The sequence below is a fragment of the Cyprinodon tularosa genome, unplaced genomic scaffold (assembly GCF_016077235.1).
Source record: "Cyprinodon tularosa strain WSP-4 unplaced genomic scaffold, ASM1607723v1 ctg118, whole genome shotgun sequence".
Lineage (NCBI taxonomy): Eukaryota > Metazoa > Chordata > Actinopteri > Cyprinodontiformes > Cyprinodontidae > Cyprinodon > Cyprinodon tularosa.
Genome location: NW_024037981.1, coordinates 1233731 through 1250662, shown reverse-complemented (window position 1 = coordinate 1250662; position 16932 = coordinate 1233731). Strand labels below are relative to the sequence as shown.

The window sequence follows — 16932 nt, the reverse complement described above, 5'->3', positions numbered from 1 at the left end:
GCACTAATCTAAAATCAGTTCAGTTTCTGATCTACTGTCTGTATGATGGTACCTGCTTTTGTTTTTTATGTGTCATCCTTTTGTTCAAACGTCATTTTCTCCCCCTATCTTAAACTGGCTCAACAGGCCCGCCTGGTGCTCTTCCAAGAATGGCTGAAAATGTTTTGTAATAAATCCTTACCTATAAAAGTTTTTACTGTTTTCTTTGTTTAGAGTTTGGAAATATGTAAACAATTAAGCTCAAAAGGTACTTTCCAAACAGGATGTACTCTAACCATTGTTTTGTCAATACTAGTGCATTTACTAACACATATGGAAATCTATTTTTGGGCTATTTAAGATCTTTGTTTGTGTGTGCGTGTGTATTAAGAAGTTTTCTTAGAAAAAAAGTTTTGCTTGGCAGGTTGCCTTAAGATATGATTTAAGTCTCTCTCTGTATTACTTGGTGTCAAATGTTCAATATAACTGAAAGATTGTTTATTGAAACCGAAGGGAAATTTTATTTTCTTTTAACTCTCATACAGGTTTCTTCAGTTATTGTAAATGCTGATGGCTTTAGCCAGAATAAATCTCCTGTTGCGGTTCATCTTACAGAAAACTAGGAGAAGTGTCTAACTGAAGATTACATTATTGTGTTTTCTGAAACGGATGGTCAGGATTGTCGGAGGAATATTTCTTTATAAAATAATCTCCTTAGCTTCTAGAGAATTTCCCTGAGCATAGCATGTATTCTTCTGTAGCTTGTTGAGCTTCTTTAAGTCATTTGCTCTGATGCTGTTACTGCAGCGGATGATGTCACAAGAGATCGCACTCTTTACAAAGGACCTGTTGATTATATGCAGCATCTTGCTGCAAACACTAAAGATACCTTACTCTACGGGCTTCATTATGTGGGATGTAGGTAAACAGGTCAATAGTCTTTGAGGAGTGTTGGCCGAGTTTCTTTGGTACCAGAGCAAAACAGGAGGTCTTCCACATCGCAGGAAATGTCTCCTGGGTCAATCTAAGGTTGCAGAGGCACTGGACGGGCAATCAAGATGCTGTGACTGACACCATCTGGACCTGGTGACTGATTCTATTTCATTCTTCTCATTCTGCCTCTAAAGGCAGGTAAGTGGAAGTGGGAGGGGGCAGCACTATTCTGATTTGGTTGACAACAAACACAGAAGTAAGAGAGTTGATGGCAGAGGTGGTGATGAAACATTCTAGGTGTGATTGGGAAGTTTTGGGTCAAAGGTTGGCTTGATGTCTGACCATAGGAAGTAGTGAAGGGTGCTAAACTTGTCCCTGAACTGAACCTGTTGAAGTATGTGTTCAGTTCATTGGCTCTATCCAGACTCCATCAGTATGATCCTCCTTTATTTGAAGCCTGGGATCTTCTTCATCCATGACCACACATCTCTGATATTTTTTTTGAAATCATCATGATCATTATAATCCGGTCATGATATTACAAAGTTAAACCTTCATTGATTAAAACGCAGAGCAGACATTCTACTGTATTAGAGTGCAGAGGCCAGTCTTTGAATCAAAGTCATCATCATCAAACAACAACTTCATTGGTTTTTAACTATGTAATGCAGACAGTGTCAAACTGCCATATTTATGACTATGATTATGAGAGGTTATTGTCTTGCAGCATTCATTTTAGGAGATTTTGTCAGACCATTCCTATATTTTATAAATGCAGTCAAGTGCAATGCATTGGAACTCCATTTAAATAGTTTATTTCTTAATTTTCTACTTTTCTTTTTTTTTTATGATTTCTTCTTCACTCTGTGTATACAAAATGACAATAAAGTTTTTTCTAAGTCTAAGCTTTTCGTATTTTCATCAGTGTTGTTTCTAAGGCCAAAAAATCCAAAATTCCTATTTGTAGTATAACTACCTGTTATAGTGTCCTGAAATAAATTGTGTTTTAAACATTACTAAAGATCGGTGGTACTGCATGGCGGTCACGAAAGTTTTGGTTGATTAGACTATTTTTTATATTCCCCCCTGCAATTTTTCCACTAATTGAAATGTCTTTAAATACACATTAACAAGAATTCAACACACTGTAGTAAACAGATAAATGGAGGCAGAAGATTTCTTTCAGTCATCAATGCACACATTCAGCGACATACAGGTGCTGGTCATAAAATTAGAATATCATGAAAAAGTTGATTGATTTCAGTAATTCCATTTAAAAAGTGAAACTTGTATATTATATTCATACATTACATACAAACTCATATATTTCAGATGTTTATTTTGTTTAATTTTGATGATTACAAATGACAACAAATGAAAATCTCAAATTCATCATATCAGAAAATTAGAATATTGTGAAAAGGTTCAAAATTGATGGCCCCTGGTGCCACACTCTAATCAGCTAATTAACTCAAACCACCTGCAAAAGCCTTTAAATGGTCTTTCAGTCTAGTTCTATAGGCTACACAATCATGGGGAAGACTGCTGACTTGACAGTTGTCCAAAAGACGACCATCGACACCTTGCACAAGGAGGGCAAGACACAAAAGGTCATCGCTAAAGAGGCTGGCTGTTCACAGAGCTCAGTGTCCAAGCACATTAATAGAGAGGCGAAGGGAAGGAAAAGATGTGGTCGAAAAAAGTGTACAAGCAAGAGAGATAACCGCACCCTGGAGAGGATTGTGAAACAAAACCCATTCAAAAATGTGGGGGAGATTCACAAAGAGTGGACTGCAGCTGGAGTGAGTGCTTCAAGAACCACCACACACAGACGTATGAAAGACATGGGTTTCTGCTGTCGCATTCCTTGTGTCAAGCCACTCTTGAACCACAGACAGCGTCAGAAGCGTCTTGCCTGGGCTAAAGAGAAACAGGACTGGACTGCTGGTGAGTGGTCCAAAGTCATGTTCTCTGATGAAAGTAAATTTTGCATTTCCTTTGGAAATCAAGGTCCCAGAGTCTGGAGGAAAAGAAGAGAGGCACTTCATCCACGTTGCTTGAAGTCCAGTGTAAAGTTTCCACAGTCAGTGATGGTTTGGGGTGCCATGTCATCTGCTGGTGTTGGTCCATTGTGTTTTCTGAGGTCCAGGGTCAACGCAGCCACATACCAGGAAGTTTTAGAGCACTTCATGCTTCCTGCAGCTGACCAACTTTTTGGAGATGCAGATTTCATTTTCCAACAGGACTTGGCACCTGCACACAGTGCCAAAGCTACCAGTACCTGGTTGAAGGACCATGGTATCCCTGTTCTTAATTGGCCAGCAAACTCTCCTGACCTTAACCCCATAGAAAATCTATGGGGTATTGTGAAGAAGAAGATGCAATACACCAGACCCAACAATTCAGAAGAGCTAAAAGCCACTATTAGAGCAACCTGGGCTATCATAACACCTGAGCAGTGCCACAGACTGATTGACTCCATGCCACGCCGCATTGCTGCAGTAATACAGGCCAAAGGAGGCCCAACTAAATACTGAGTGCTGTACATGCTCATACTTTTCATGTTCATACTTTTCAGTTGGTCTTCAGTAATATTCTAATTTTCTGATATGATGAATTTGAGATTTTCATTTGTTGTCATTTGTAATCATCAAAATTAAACAAAATAAACATCTGAAATATATGAGTTTGTATGTAATGTATGAATATAATATACAAGTTTCACTTTTTAAATGGAATTACTGAAATCAATCTACTTTTTCATGATATTCTAATTTTATGACCAGCACCTGTAGAGTAGCTCTTTCAAGCTGGGCACAGTTTCATTCACAACACCTCTCCCATCAACCAGGAATCAGGATCAGAAATACTTTAATAATCCCAGACCGAAATTACTTTCGTTACATTACTTCATCTGTAATAGAGTGACTATATATATATATATATATATATATATTTTTTTTTTTTTTTTCAAGGTCCTTGTCCTTGAAAACGTTGAAGACCCCCGCTATAGATTATGCTATACTTTAAATTGGATGAGAGCTGCCGAGGAATGCGGTGTCCTGCAGGTCGCTGCTTTAATAAACCTGACTCCAATGTAAGATTTAGCCACTTGATTCAGCAGAACATCTAAAACTTATGTGTCAACAGCCCTCAATGATTTGAGCTTGAGACCACAGCTTTAAAAACAGTAATGGAAAAGTATTAGCAATGGATTATATTTCTGAGACATTACACATTCAGGAACAAATATCTCACTTCTTTTAGGTTTACCTTCCAGATAATAGACCAAACTTATCATAATGCTTCATGTGGGAGTGCCAGCGTATTCACATGACAACTCGTGACCCGTGTTTTTATGTATTTATCAGTCAGGCTCTTTGACCAACCAGAGGATCCTGCTGATTATTTTTTATCCAATGGACGAGCAGCATAACGTAAAGTGCCGAATTTTTCCGGACATTTCCGAAGCAGCTTTTCGGCTCTGTGCGTCAGTTTGAAAAGTGGGCTGTGTCTGCGGATCTTCTGTTTCCAAAGCAGCTCTGAAGTGGGAACTAAGTTTATTTCTCACGAAAAGCGCAGACATGAGTGGAGTGAAGATGTTTTATGTGATCCTGGCGCTGCTTGTGACTCAATGCGCCTCCTTCATAAGGTAAATAGTCTTATCACATATTTATCGCATCATTAGCAGGCGGAGGAACGCGCGTGCGCCCTTTAATTAACTTGAGACGCACGTGAATTTAATCCGTTATCACTAACCATAAATATAACGGAATTTAAAAACGCATTATTCTGCCCTTTTTTTTTATTTCTGTTTATTAATTTAGTTTTTATCAGAGCAGCGAAAGGCGGAGAACCAGGAAGTGTGTTTTATTCCCGTGATGCTCACAATGGCTGCGCCTTAATCCAATAAACATGTCGTTGCAGAGTACCGCTTTATAAAACCAGAAGTCTGCGCCGCCTTATGAGTGACAATGGGAGAACTGTGGAAGAACTTCGGGCTCTGGCGCAGAGCGCTGGAGCTCCGGACAGCGCGCCCTCCCCCAGCCTCCCGGTGGAGAGGCTCACCAACTTCATGGATGTATGTGTGCACCTGCAGTCGGGTTTAAATACAAGCAAATGTCAAAACATCTAGGTAATACTGAGTCATACATGAGGATATTCTTCTATGTTTGGCCAAAAAAAAAAAAAAAGTCACTATTTTGATTGAACTGCACAATGCAGAGGCGTATCCAGAAAATTTTTATAAGGGTGGCCAGGCAATAACCAATGTACACTGAGGGGGCGCCGAAAGAGGATAGGTACCAAAACCTCACAGTCAATCTACATTGTTACAACAGGAAAAATAATGAGCAAAACATTCATATTTTCTAAATAAAGACAAACTATATTCCATACAGCCTTTGCTAACAAATAGAGGAATATATTCAAACAGCTGTGCTTTCTTGATAAAAGGTATGGTGGATAAAATTCTTTCAGGTTTGAGTTTTGCGCTAATATCTTTTCCATATTCATTACTTAACTACTTTTGGGTTTATCAGTAATGATCCAGCATAAAATTGACAAGTACAAGTACTATCCATCCATTTTCTTAGTTTATAGGGGCGACAGTGGCCCCGGCTCCGACTTTCAGTGTCGTTGTGTCCTTGGGCAAGACACTTCTCCTGCATTGTCTACTGATGGTGGTCAGAGGGCCCGGTGGCGCCAGTGTACGGCAGCCCCGCTTCTGTCAGTGAGCCCCAGGGCAGCTGTGGCTACGATGTAGCTTGCCACCATCAGTGTGTAAATGGGTGAATGAGTGAATGTAGTGTAAAGCGCTTTGGTCAAGTCTCCTGACTTGAAAAAGCGCTATACAAGTACAGGCCATTTACCATTTACATGCTTATCCCAAGGGGTGCTGGTGCCTATCTCCAGCTGTCTACAGTAAGTGCTAATATCTACATAAATTGATTATTTAATACGTTTTGATTAAAATAGTTATTTATTCACAACACTGAAGACTCCTAGAGGACTTTTCTCTTTACCCCATAAAACACAAAATCTATTTCTGCCTGAACTTATCATCTTTAATGTTAGTGTATTGATGTGCAGAATTAACCATAGTGTTTTTATTGTCTAGTAATTGTTAATTGTTATATGAAAAATTTAAATGTTTTGAATATTCCACTTGAGAGTATTACTGTTGCCACCATCTGTATTAGAGAGAAATAAATGGTAGGGTGGCCACAGGGGTGGCCATGCCCCCCCTGGCCCCCCATCTAGCTCCGCCCCTGGCGTTATGTAATCATATATTTGACTGTAAAACAAAATGTCAGTTTGTTCTTAAAGTAAAAAAAATAAACACAAAAACACTGGAAATTTGCATTATTATGCAAAGTAAACCTCTGCATTTAATTTTTTAGCATATCATTATTAAGAGTTTACGAGCAGAACCTTTCGCGTGGTTGTGCTGGTAAAACATAACTTTAGATCACCAGGTCCAGGCTCGGACTGGGAATGATTTTCGGCCCTGTCATTTTTCCATCAGCACAGTCAAACGTGTGTGTCTCAAATGTGAACAATACGAATGCACATTGTGGATTAACCAATCTATCTTCAAGCATCAGATGAAAACCATCACCAAGACTTCTATAATGCGGTTTTACTGGCTTTGGTTATTAACAGGGATGTGACAGTGACTGCTGCTGTGTAACGTCCACACTCACCACATCAACAGGGTAGCCAGATGTCATTGACTCGCGTTCTCCAGCCCAAAAAAATGTTCATAAACTGCCTGGATATACGAAATCTCGCCCAAATTGAATCAAACTCTATTGATCTCTTAGGCGGCCATCCTAAACTGCCAGATTGGGAAACATCCCAACCTGCCAACAGTGCACGTAAGATTTGAAATATCCTTTAGATGTAAAACCCCATCATGCACCTCACCATATTTTGCAAAAATATTCTAGCATAAATTCGCCAGATATCAGAGGAACATCGTAGTTTGGTTTAAAGAGAGCATTTTAGTTTTACTATAATTTAGTTTGTTGCAAGGATTTTACAGTTTGAAGAAATAGAAAATTACACCATATGCAAACCGTCACAAGGATGTGCATGACAAGGAAGGGCTATACTGCATGCATCAAAGGTAGGGGTGTAAATAATAATCGTTTTGTATCGATGCATCAATCCAAAAGCCGACGATCCGATGCATCGACACGTCCGCAAGATAATCGATTCACGTTTTTTGTTCCCGGTCTATTTTTATCCATTTGCTCCTGGGCGTAATTCTCCCTCCCGTGCTGCGATGCCGCTAAACCTATTTTGCCCTCCTACCGCGCTTCCTGGTTATACTCTTACAGCAGTTTGTTGCAGCAAGCTTCACACAGACATTTTTAAATTATGCTCAGTATTGAAGCGTGGTCTGAGCTACACACTGTGGGTCTAGATACGGCCGAGGCGGTGAGGAAGTGGGGACGAGTTTAGTCCAACGACGGAGGGACATGAGGGCCAAAAAGAGCAGAGATTCAGCTGGAAAAAGGGTCCCAGCGGTCTCGCGCACCTCGCTCTTCTAGCGGGTCAAACTTCACGAGTTGTTTTCCGCAATTTCGGTCATAAAAACAAAACAAGCCGGCCTCCTGTCTGGTGCACTGTTTGCAATCAGCTACAATCTGGGAGAGGTGCAGCAGAGCGTCTCTCAAGGGGGCGGTGACGTCGACACTGGAGCCTTCTTCTTCTTCTTTTTTTTAATGGCGGTTGGCAAACAACTTATAGGTGCATTACCGCCACCTTCCAGAATGGAGTATGGACCAGACAAACTATTATATTCTCCCTAAAATACCCGTTCTTCTTAGAAAATTAAAAATACTACCAAAAACTACATCCCCAGATGACCTTTGAAACAATTCCCTTATATGTAGTTTATTTTTTTCCTGTCTAACTCTCTAAGCAACATCTCTCTTTCCTGAGTATATTTATTACATTCTAAAAAAATATGTTGGACAGTTTCTCTGGAGCCGAGGTATTGCATTGAACTCATTACACTGATATTGTGCAGTATTTTTGCAGTATTTTTGATGCAACTTTTCTACTTCTGTTATTTGCTGTTGTTTCTAAAGAAAATGCATAATGATATTACAGCTTTCATTGATTTATTTCAAACTTGAAACTTTGTTTAGCCTGTAAGGTGTAAAAAAAATAATAATAATAATAATTTTTTTTACCGATTAATCGAATCGAATCGAATCGTGGTGTATTCTTGAGTATCGAAAGTAATCGAATCGTTGGGTCAGGAAATCGATACTGAATCGAATCGCTATGATGGATGTGATTTACACCCCTAATCAAAGGGAACAATTCATACATATCAGTTCAACAGTCTTGGCAATGGAAAATAAAAATCATCTAGGCTAAATGAGGCCTACATGCAGTACAAGTTAAAGCAAAAATTACCAAACATATTCCATTTCCTTTAGAGCACCTCCCCTTGCATATCTTGTGGCAAACCACATATTGGACGTCTTACAGTTTTATCACACCAATGAATCTCTTTTTGCTGTTCTACGGCCTTCATAGAATGGCTGTTTTTTTACTGGGCTTAAAGTGCACTAAGACAAGCCTTTCAAGCTTGGTGATCCCTGAAGGCAGTACTTTTTTGGTTTGTTTTAATGATTTATTTAGTTTTTTAAAAAGTGTTACAAACCTAATTAAAGTCAATAAATGTCTCTAATTTAGCCAAAAGCACATGTTTCCATGCACAACACAGGCTGATTAAATTTCAAGATAATAAAAATATAAAGATGCAATGCAGAGAGACAGCAACCCAGAATATTCTCTGCATCCACTCCAAAGGGCATGTGCAAATCATGCCAGAGCCAGATGGCAGCAAATTTACAGAAATGGTATAAAAAATTTAACTGATCAAATCGCAGCATCTGGATTCACAACAGGTCACTAAAACTAATGGTAACATTTAAGAGCATATTTAGGTGTTGTTATACATTTATGTGTTATTTGGGCACATTAATGGTCTATAAACATCGATATAGCTAATCAAAACAAACATTTATTTGTAAATCCACCACAATAAGTAACAAGAATAGTTTCTCTGAACTTGGTGTACTCACTGATTGCAGAATGTAACTAGTGTGCTGATGAAGATTCCCAGTCATCCAGGTCATAGTCATTCCGTAAAAGTTTAAAAAAAAAAACAATCCACTGGACTTCAAACTTTGGAAACCAAGTTCAGTGGATTGTTTTTTGTTTTTTTTTACTTTTACGGGATATAACCAGTGAAAATATATGGAACCCGAATGAAAAGTGAAAGAGTTTTAAAGTCCAAAGGAGTTGTCTTGATCTCACATCTCTGTGTCACTGGCTTTTAATGGAAGATCTGTGAATGCTCCTTGAAGGGCTTTCTGCTGCAGCTGAGAGGACGGGGGGTGAATTCAGGGTACGAGGAATGATATTTGAGACAGCCAAATGACCCCATGACACAAACTCAAACTGAAGGTTTAATAAAGTTGTAGGGAAATAATATTTAAAAGTCAAATAATTCTGGCTTAAACATGTATATAAATGTACTTTTTATCCGAAGATATTTTCCCAAATGTTATAAAAAATCATGTCTTAAAATCTGGGCGTTTTTTCCCCGTTATTTTATGCAGGCCAGTTAGTTATACGTCAGCTTGTACACCTAAATTTGGCCAATCTTATATTAACGGTCATCTGTCAATCTAATTTTCCCCGTCATAGCATCTTGATTCAAATGTAGCAGCTAATATACCCAACGGTTGCAATAAGAAATGAGAATAATTTCCTTCCCCATTGAGTTCTGTCCCAGTGTTTATGGGGATGGACGTCTGTGTCTTCAGAAGGCGTAGAGCTAACAGAACTGGCAGCGTTGCGAGGCAAGTGCTCAAACATGTACGGCTGTAAGCCTTCTACACCAAACCAAGCTTCTGCCTCCCTGGCATCCTCTTCCACAACATCTTCTTCCCAACTTTCCTCCTCTAAATAAAAAATGTATGACGGAGGAGACTCATCCATGACCTCCGACACAAAACTCTCCTTCTCTTGCATGTTTCCGCTGTCCATAGCGTTCCTTGACAGTGTCGTTTCTAAGTGCTCCTTGGTCTCAATGGAATTTCCCATTGGGAACCTATTAGCACTAAGTTGTTAACTGGTTAGCCAGATCCTTCCGACAAACCGGCCACAACCAAACTTCTTGCGGATCTTCCGTCACAACAATCCCGCCCCTTTGATAAACGACCAATCACATTCACTGTATTCACTCGTCAGTAAAGTCGTGCATCACTCGGGAGAATTTGGAAATGCAACTGTTGAACAGCCGTTTCCCTACGACTTTATGCTAAAGAATGGACTTAAAGCACTCTATTTCAGGCATAATGGGCCTCCAAAGTGTAGCATTGAGGTTACTCTCCTTTGAGGTAGGGAGATAAATGGTATTAGAATAGAAATGCATATAGATTTTAAGTTAAAGATTTTGAAATGGACCTGCAACTTTGGGTATTTACAACATTTTTTGTTTGGGTTTCTTAACACAAAAAAAACAATGGAACAAATAGAACATGAGCGAAAGTTATAAGAATGGGCTGATTTTGTTTTATGAGTTTTTTCTATTCCATTATTGCTATGACCCCTCCTGGTGTTTCCTCAGGCCCAGTACCATGGTGTCATCAGTATCGGGACCCCTCCGCAGGACTTCACGGTCCTGTTTGACACCGGCTCCTCCAACCTCTGGGTCCCATCCATCCACTGCTCTTTCTTCGATCTGGCCTGCTGTGAGATCACTTTGTGTCAAAAATGTTTAGCAAAGTAATTTTATGCTACCAATTTCAGCTGTTTTTAACCAGTGTAATACTTTTTTTTGCCCCCTCTTCTTCTCTGTCTAGGGGTCCATCATCGGTACAACTCCAAAAAGTCCAGCACGTATGTTAAGAACGGCACAGAGTTTGCAATCCGGTACGGCAGAGGCAGCTTGTCTGGCTTCATCAGTGAGGACACCGTCTCAGTGAGTTTAAGAAAGAGACGCATGTTGTTTTACAACTGCATTGCATGGTGTCAGTTATTGCTTTCTTTGTGTAATTTCACAGACAGAATGCTCTGCTTTTTAACTGTAGCTTCCTTTGCTTGCAGGTTGCAGGTCTATCTGTTCCCAAGCAGCAGTTTGGGGAAGCAGTAAAGCAATCTGGCATCACCTTTGCTGTTGCTCGGTTCGATGGGGTGTTGGGGATGGCGTATCCTTCCATATCGGTGGCTAACGTCACCCCGGTGTTTGATACAGCCATGGCTGCTAAGCTGCTGCCCCAGAACATTTTCTCTGTCTATATCAGCAGGTGGGTTTGAGGCAAGTTTAAGCATTATTAAGTGTTGTTTTAATTTCACTGCAAGGAAGAAACCACTGTGGGGTGTTGGTTTGTTAGTTGAGTAATCTGTTGTAAAACCATTTGACTTTCGAAATTATTTCTGCTGAAATATTTTTAACTTTAAGGGACCCGAAGGCAGCATTGGGAGGAGAGCTGGTGCTGGGGGGGGTGGACCCCCAGTACTACACTGGAGACCTGCACTATGTTAATGTGACGAGAAAGGCCTACTGGCAGGTTGGAATGGATAGGTAAGGCTTTTCTGATATAAGGAAGTGGTATCCAGTAAGAGAAATTACAACACTTCCATTTCTGGATAGTTTTTCAATCCATTTTAAGTTCCTCTGCGTGCAATAAAGCAACTTTCATCTGTTTTATTTTTAGATAATGTAGCAATTTTACTCTGTCTGATATCAACTAATACCTATTGATCTGTGGCTCTTCTAACCTTCCAGAATTGATGTGGGCAACCAGTTGACTCTCTGCAAAGCCAGTTGCCAAGCAATTGTTGACACGGGGACGTCTCTAATTGTCGGTCCAGCAGCAGAAATCAGAGCTCTTAACAAGGCTATTGGAGCTCTGCCTCTGCTGATGGGAGAGGTAGAAGTGGTAAACCTTCATAAAGATTCTCATCTGTTGCTCTGCCATTAATTTCATTATGCTGTTTTTTTTCTTTTCTCTCTCCAGTATATGATTGACTGTAAGAAGATTCCAACTCTTCCTGTTGTCTCTTTCAACATCGGAGGGAAGATTTTTAACTTGACTGGAGAGGACTATGTAATGAAGGTATCTATATAGTATGCTTATTATTACACTCTTTTTGAGGTTACAGATTTTTATTAAAGCCACAAAAAATCCACAGGAATGCATGGTAGGTCATTGTCATTTTCTACCAAGAGTATTTTTTCATGTATTTTCCATATGTTATTTTTATGAAGATCTTACACTGACTGAGTATAGAGGCTCTGACTCTCTAGACACAGGCTCCTCTGTCTCTGTATCACACTAATTCAAACAATTTCCCACATTTGAATGATACAGATAATGGAAAGTTATTTCAAATAAATGAAATTAAAAAAACTGTCGCAGCTACAAAGCAAAGCCCTGCTGTATGAGTCTGTGCAGCATCTCTTAATCCAGAACTGATCATTTTTAAAGGCCTATATTAAAATATAATGGGAAGTAAGTTTAAAGAAAAGAAAAAAGCAGGAAAAAGCTGTGGTATCGTTTATATGCTGCCTTAGGCAGTGAAAGGTGACTCTCAGTGAGAGATCTGTGAAGAGTGAGGAGCTTTGCTTACCTGCACTGTCTGCCTCTCATTTTGTTTTTTGTTAAACTCCAAGAGGATCAATACTTTATCTGATTTGTCCTTCTGAACTGGATAAACTTCTTATTTTAAAATGTTTCATTGTTTATGCCCAGCCTGCCCCATCTGCTTCATATGCACAGCGCATATGAAGCACACCTAACCATTTCTGTGTGTGATTTAAAGATTTTACTTTGTATTTTCCCCCAAAGAGAATGTGTTTTACTTTGTAACTGCATATTTCTTCCTGTCAGACCTGTAAAATTGCTGCTGAATTGCTGTGTAGTCTAAGTGAGATTTGAGGTCTCAGTCGGAAGTATGCAAGCCCTCTTGTTGGGTGTATCAAGCACTTTTGACTTATAATGAGAGCTAAACACCACAACCTCGTATGACGATTTTCTGTCGGATTGGACATAAAATCGGATTCCCTGTGTTCAGGATTTTACTCAGTTTTTGGGGCTGCTGTAAGTAGTTTTTGTCCTACTGGCAGTATTGCGAATACAAAAAAAGGTTGATGGTCTGACTTTTTTTATTTTTTCTAGAAGCTCTAAGAAGCTGCTGTCATCTAACTGCCCAATTTAAATGAGCCTAGGCTTATTTTATTTGTTAAAGTCTTGAATATATAAGTTTATATTTGGAGCTGTACTGTCCATTAATCCAATTGCTTTAAATCGTAATTGATTTTAGGGAATTTGAATTGGATATTTTCTACATTTTATGACTCATTAAAACTGAGTTTTTTTTGTGTGTGTGTGTGTTTTTTTTTTTTTTTTTTTTGTGATGCCTTTATTTTGCTTGTGGAAACGGAAACATTACAAGTGTCTGAAAAATTAACAGGATTGTTGCATTTAAAGGAGTAATAAGTTTTTACCACTAGGTGTGCTGTTGAGCACTATTTGTAGACCAGAACAGCGCTACATTTTATTACACCTTACTGTTAAGCCCAATAATATGACACAAGGGGTGATTTGGTTATGCCCTTTTTCTGACAACTTCTTTATAAAAAAAAACATTGTTTTTATTTTATTTTTTATTTTTTTGCTGTGACAATGAGTCCTGATGGTCTGCATGTGAATGTTTTGGTCCCCTGGATGCTCTGTCTGCTATTTTGTGCCTATGTTACAGTTTGCATGCACATATACTCTACAGTCATGGCACAGGCCCAACTATGTGAACTAGAGATTAGAGAACAAAACCGGAAGGTGGTGAATGACCCCTTACAATAGCCCATATGAAATGTTGCATTTCTTTTCTTCACAAAAAACTTTTTTTTTTTCTCAAATAGTGAATTCTTCACATTTTGTTCCTTCAAAAATCAACATATAGACTGCTCAAAGTTGAATTATTTTACAACATGGAAAGTGAACATTGCTGAGAGGTTTATATGTGTAATAAGTTATATTGGTTTCAATTGGTGATTGTTACTTTAATGGCATCTTTCACTTTTCAAAATACCAAAAGTGCTTCAAAAAGTACAAGGAAAAGCCAATTAAAAAGACAGAAAAACATAATCCTTAGTATAATAAAAAAAACAAAAACCACTACTTCATGCAGCACAAATTTTGACTCGAGTATTAGTTTAGTTTGAAACTTTTGAAATGACTTTTCAGGATTTGTTATTTGGAAGGTATTTAATGCTCTGCAGGCCTGCCTCTGAAAAACTTGCCTGTATGTAACTTTAGAGGGTCAGATCTGTCCCTGAATGGACCATGTGACCCAGAGCGCCACTTTACTTCAGTCTGAGCTCCCATTAAACAGCTAGCTAACTAACACAACAGATATGACCCTCTCCTGATCAGACCTATTTTTGGTTCTGATGTAGGATTTAATCCAGAGGGCTGAATGCAGCCTTGTCTTTATAAGTCTGACTCTAAATCTTCTGCTCCACAGTGGTCCGTTATCAGAGTCCAAAACTCTGTGGAAGGCTTTGTATTTTTTTCTAATGTGTGGTGTTTCTAATGGCCTTTTGTAGCCAAAAGTTACACTGGGCCGCTTTAAAAGCATTTTGGTCACCTGATTGATGAAATATTCCACTTATTTAGTGAGCTATAACTGGATACTGTGAAGAAAGAAACTCGATTAGGAGGCCTGTATTGTACAAATGGAAATTGACGTGAATTTGAAGCAGACTGATTACTTGAAAAGCTCTATGACAGTACGAAATAGTAAGAGTAAGCTCTATGACAAAGTAAAAAATAAATGAATTGGTAAATCCCCTTAAGGGGAATTTACAAAGAGAACTAAAAGTGAGTGTTCCGTGGTGAATAAATGTCCCTTTAGTTATTCTGTCCTGAAAATAAATTTGTTCAGAATGCAGCTGGTCTAAAACCTGAAGAACAACTTTAGAAGGAGAATTTAAAAGGAAGAGTCTTTGAGTTCATATAGTTCTGTGCCTAACCAGTAGGTCAGAGTTGTTTTCTGTATTGAAACCCCAACCCCCCATGCTTCTGTCCTGGGATCCATCAGCTCTCTGCCCTCTATTCAAACAGCTACTGTATTTTCTCTGCCTGGAGTTTTCTCTGGTTTTATGGTTCCAGCCTTATTGGTTCCTTTCCTGGATCCTACATCCAAGTTATTAACTGGATCTGTAAAAGCCTTACTGGATAAACCGGATTGGCTCTCTTCCTAAAGCATAAGGAGAGGGAAACACTGCAGTTTGATCTTTAGAGTGAATTATCAGAAGTACAGAAGCCAAAGCTTATTGTGCCAATAAACATGAACCAGTGAATCAGACCTCAGGTGGGCTGTTCTCAGTTCTAGTTTTATGTCTTAGTTTGTCTGAACTCTTCTTCAACTGTGACTCAGCATTTAAAAAGTTGCCTCTTGTGGTATAAGACCCTGACCAATGAAGAGTTTAGTCAGGGTGTTTATGGCACATTGCGCACAAAGTGTGAAGCTTCATTCAGTCCAAATATGCTTGCCTTCTCAGAAAGTTGGTTCCAAAAAACAAAAAAATATATCTGCCTCCAAATAGTTTGTGGCCTGAATCTGATATGCAAAGGTTTAAAAGATGTATTCAATTTAAAATCTTAATTTTAGATGAGCAGAAAGGCTGTTCAGTGTAAAGAGCATTTTTAACATGTATATTTAAATGGATCTAAAAGACTTCAAAATAGATTTGAGGGTCTCCACTTCTGCAACCGTGAGTCAGTCAAAACTTTAGCTTCCTGTCTGCAGAGAAAGTTTATTAAAATTTATTAGGGCTGCAACTAACTATTATTTTGCAAATCCATTAATATGTCGCAAATTTGTTTTAAATTATTGGATTAATAATTTAAAGGTTCCTTTTAAGAAGATTTTATATGAAAATAAACCAAGTGAAACTCAAACGTTTCGTATTGAGTTCTGGATACAGCATATTGACAGATGAAAATATTTTTTGTTTTATCTTAAATGTAAAATGTTTATATATTTTTTTACAATCATGTTATAATTACTGCTCTGAGTGGGTTTCTCTGTCAGCTTAACGCATGTTTTAGTCTCTACACTCAATTTAATGATTAATCGATTACTACATTGAAGATTTTTTTTCAGTAATCGATTAATCACAATTAATCTTATTGTTTCAGCCCTAAATTTATGAACGCAACTTTTTTATTTTTTTTATTTTATTAGAATATGACTAAAATATTTTAGTCAGTGAACATTGTTTGGTCAATCTCAGGATCAACGGAGTAGAATTAAGTTCAGACTTCAGACTATAAGAAGTGTCCCATATAAGCCTAGGCTTAAGATCTGTTTCTCTATCAAGAATAATAATGAAACTTAAAATTATCTTGCAATCATGAAAAACAAAGTGTTTTTCCCCTGTTTATTGCAGGAGTCTCAGATGGGAGTTTCTCTCTGCCTGTCTGGGTTCATGGGGATGGATATCCCACCCCCGGCCGGGCCCCTTTGGATCCTGGGAGACGTGTTCATCGGGAAGTACTACACCGTGTTTGACAGGAACGCAGACCGAGTCGGGTTTGCAGCTGCCAAGTAGAAAACGAATGAAACCCGTTGAATTTCACTTCAGTTCATTTAAAATAATCAGTTTATCAAGCAGAACAAAATGAAAAATACAACTTTCATCTTTTTTTTTTTTTTTTTTTCAGTTTATTCTCCTTTTTCTAAGGATGCTGCAGTGAAAATCAGCAGTCTGTGCTGATATGGATCCTTGTTTTGGGGGTTTTATGTGAAGCTGTTTGATATTTTCTCGCTTTAAAGTTTTCCAAAAATGGATTTAATTTGCTTCGCTTGAAACCTTTTTTGTTTTTTTTTTATCTCACGGCTTTCAATCAAGAGGAAATATTTTGTACTCTAGATAAATTCAGGCCTTTTATGAACGCTGACTGAATAAAAAGTAAA

At 38.5% G+C, this 16932-nt stretch overlaps 1 protein-coding gene across 1 annotated transcript; it reads left to right on the top strand.

Annotated features, from left to right (window-relative positions):
- Positions 1-4379: 4379 nt before the first annotated feature.
- On the top strand, positions 4380-16931 carry napsa (napsin A aspartic peptidase). The gene is made up of 9 exons (XM_038267623.1): positions 4380-4564; positions 4840-4993; positions 10574-10697; positions 10809-10927; positions 11053-11252; positions 11408-11530; positions 11735-11879; positions 11967-12065; positions 16406-16931. The coding sequence occupies exons 1-9, from the start codon at positions 4497-4499 to the stop codon at positions 16565-16567; spliced, it is 1194 nt and encodes a 397-aa protein (XP_038123551.1). The 5' UTR covers positions 4380-4496; the 3' UTR covers positions 16568-16931.
- Position 16932: the final 1 nt, after the last annotated feature.

What these genes read in the sequence shown, in the direction of transcription:
- napsa (XM_038267623.1), top strand. Translation starts at nt 4,497, where the DNA reads ATGAGTGGAGTGAAGATGTTTTATGTGATCCTGGCGCTGCTTGTGACT. An exon ending in GGCTCACCAACTTCATGGAT is followed by an intron (nt 4,994 to 10,573) that starts GTATGTGTGCAC and finishes GTGTTTCCTCAG; the next exon opens with GCCCAGTACCATGGTGTCAT. An exon ending in TTCTCTGTCTATATCAGCAG is followed by an intron (nt 11,253 to 11,407) that starts GTGGGTTTGAGG and finishes TTTAACTTTAAG; the next exon opens with GGACCCGAAGGCAGCATTGG.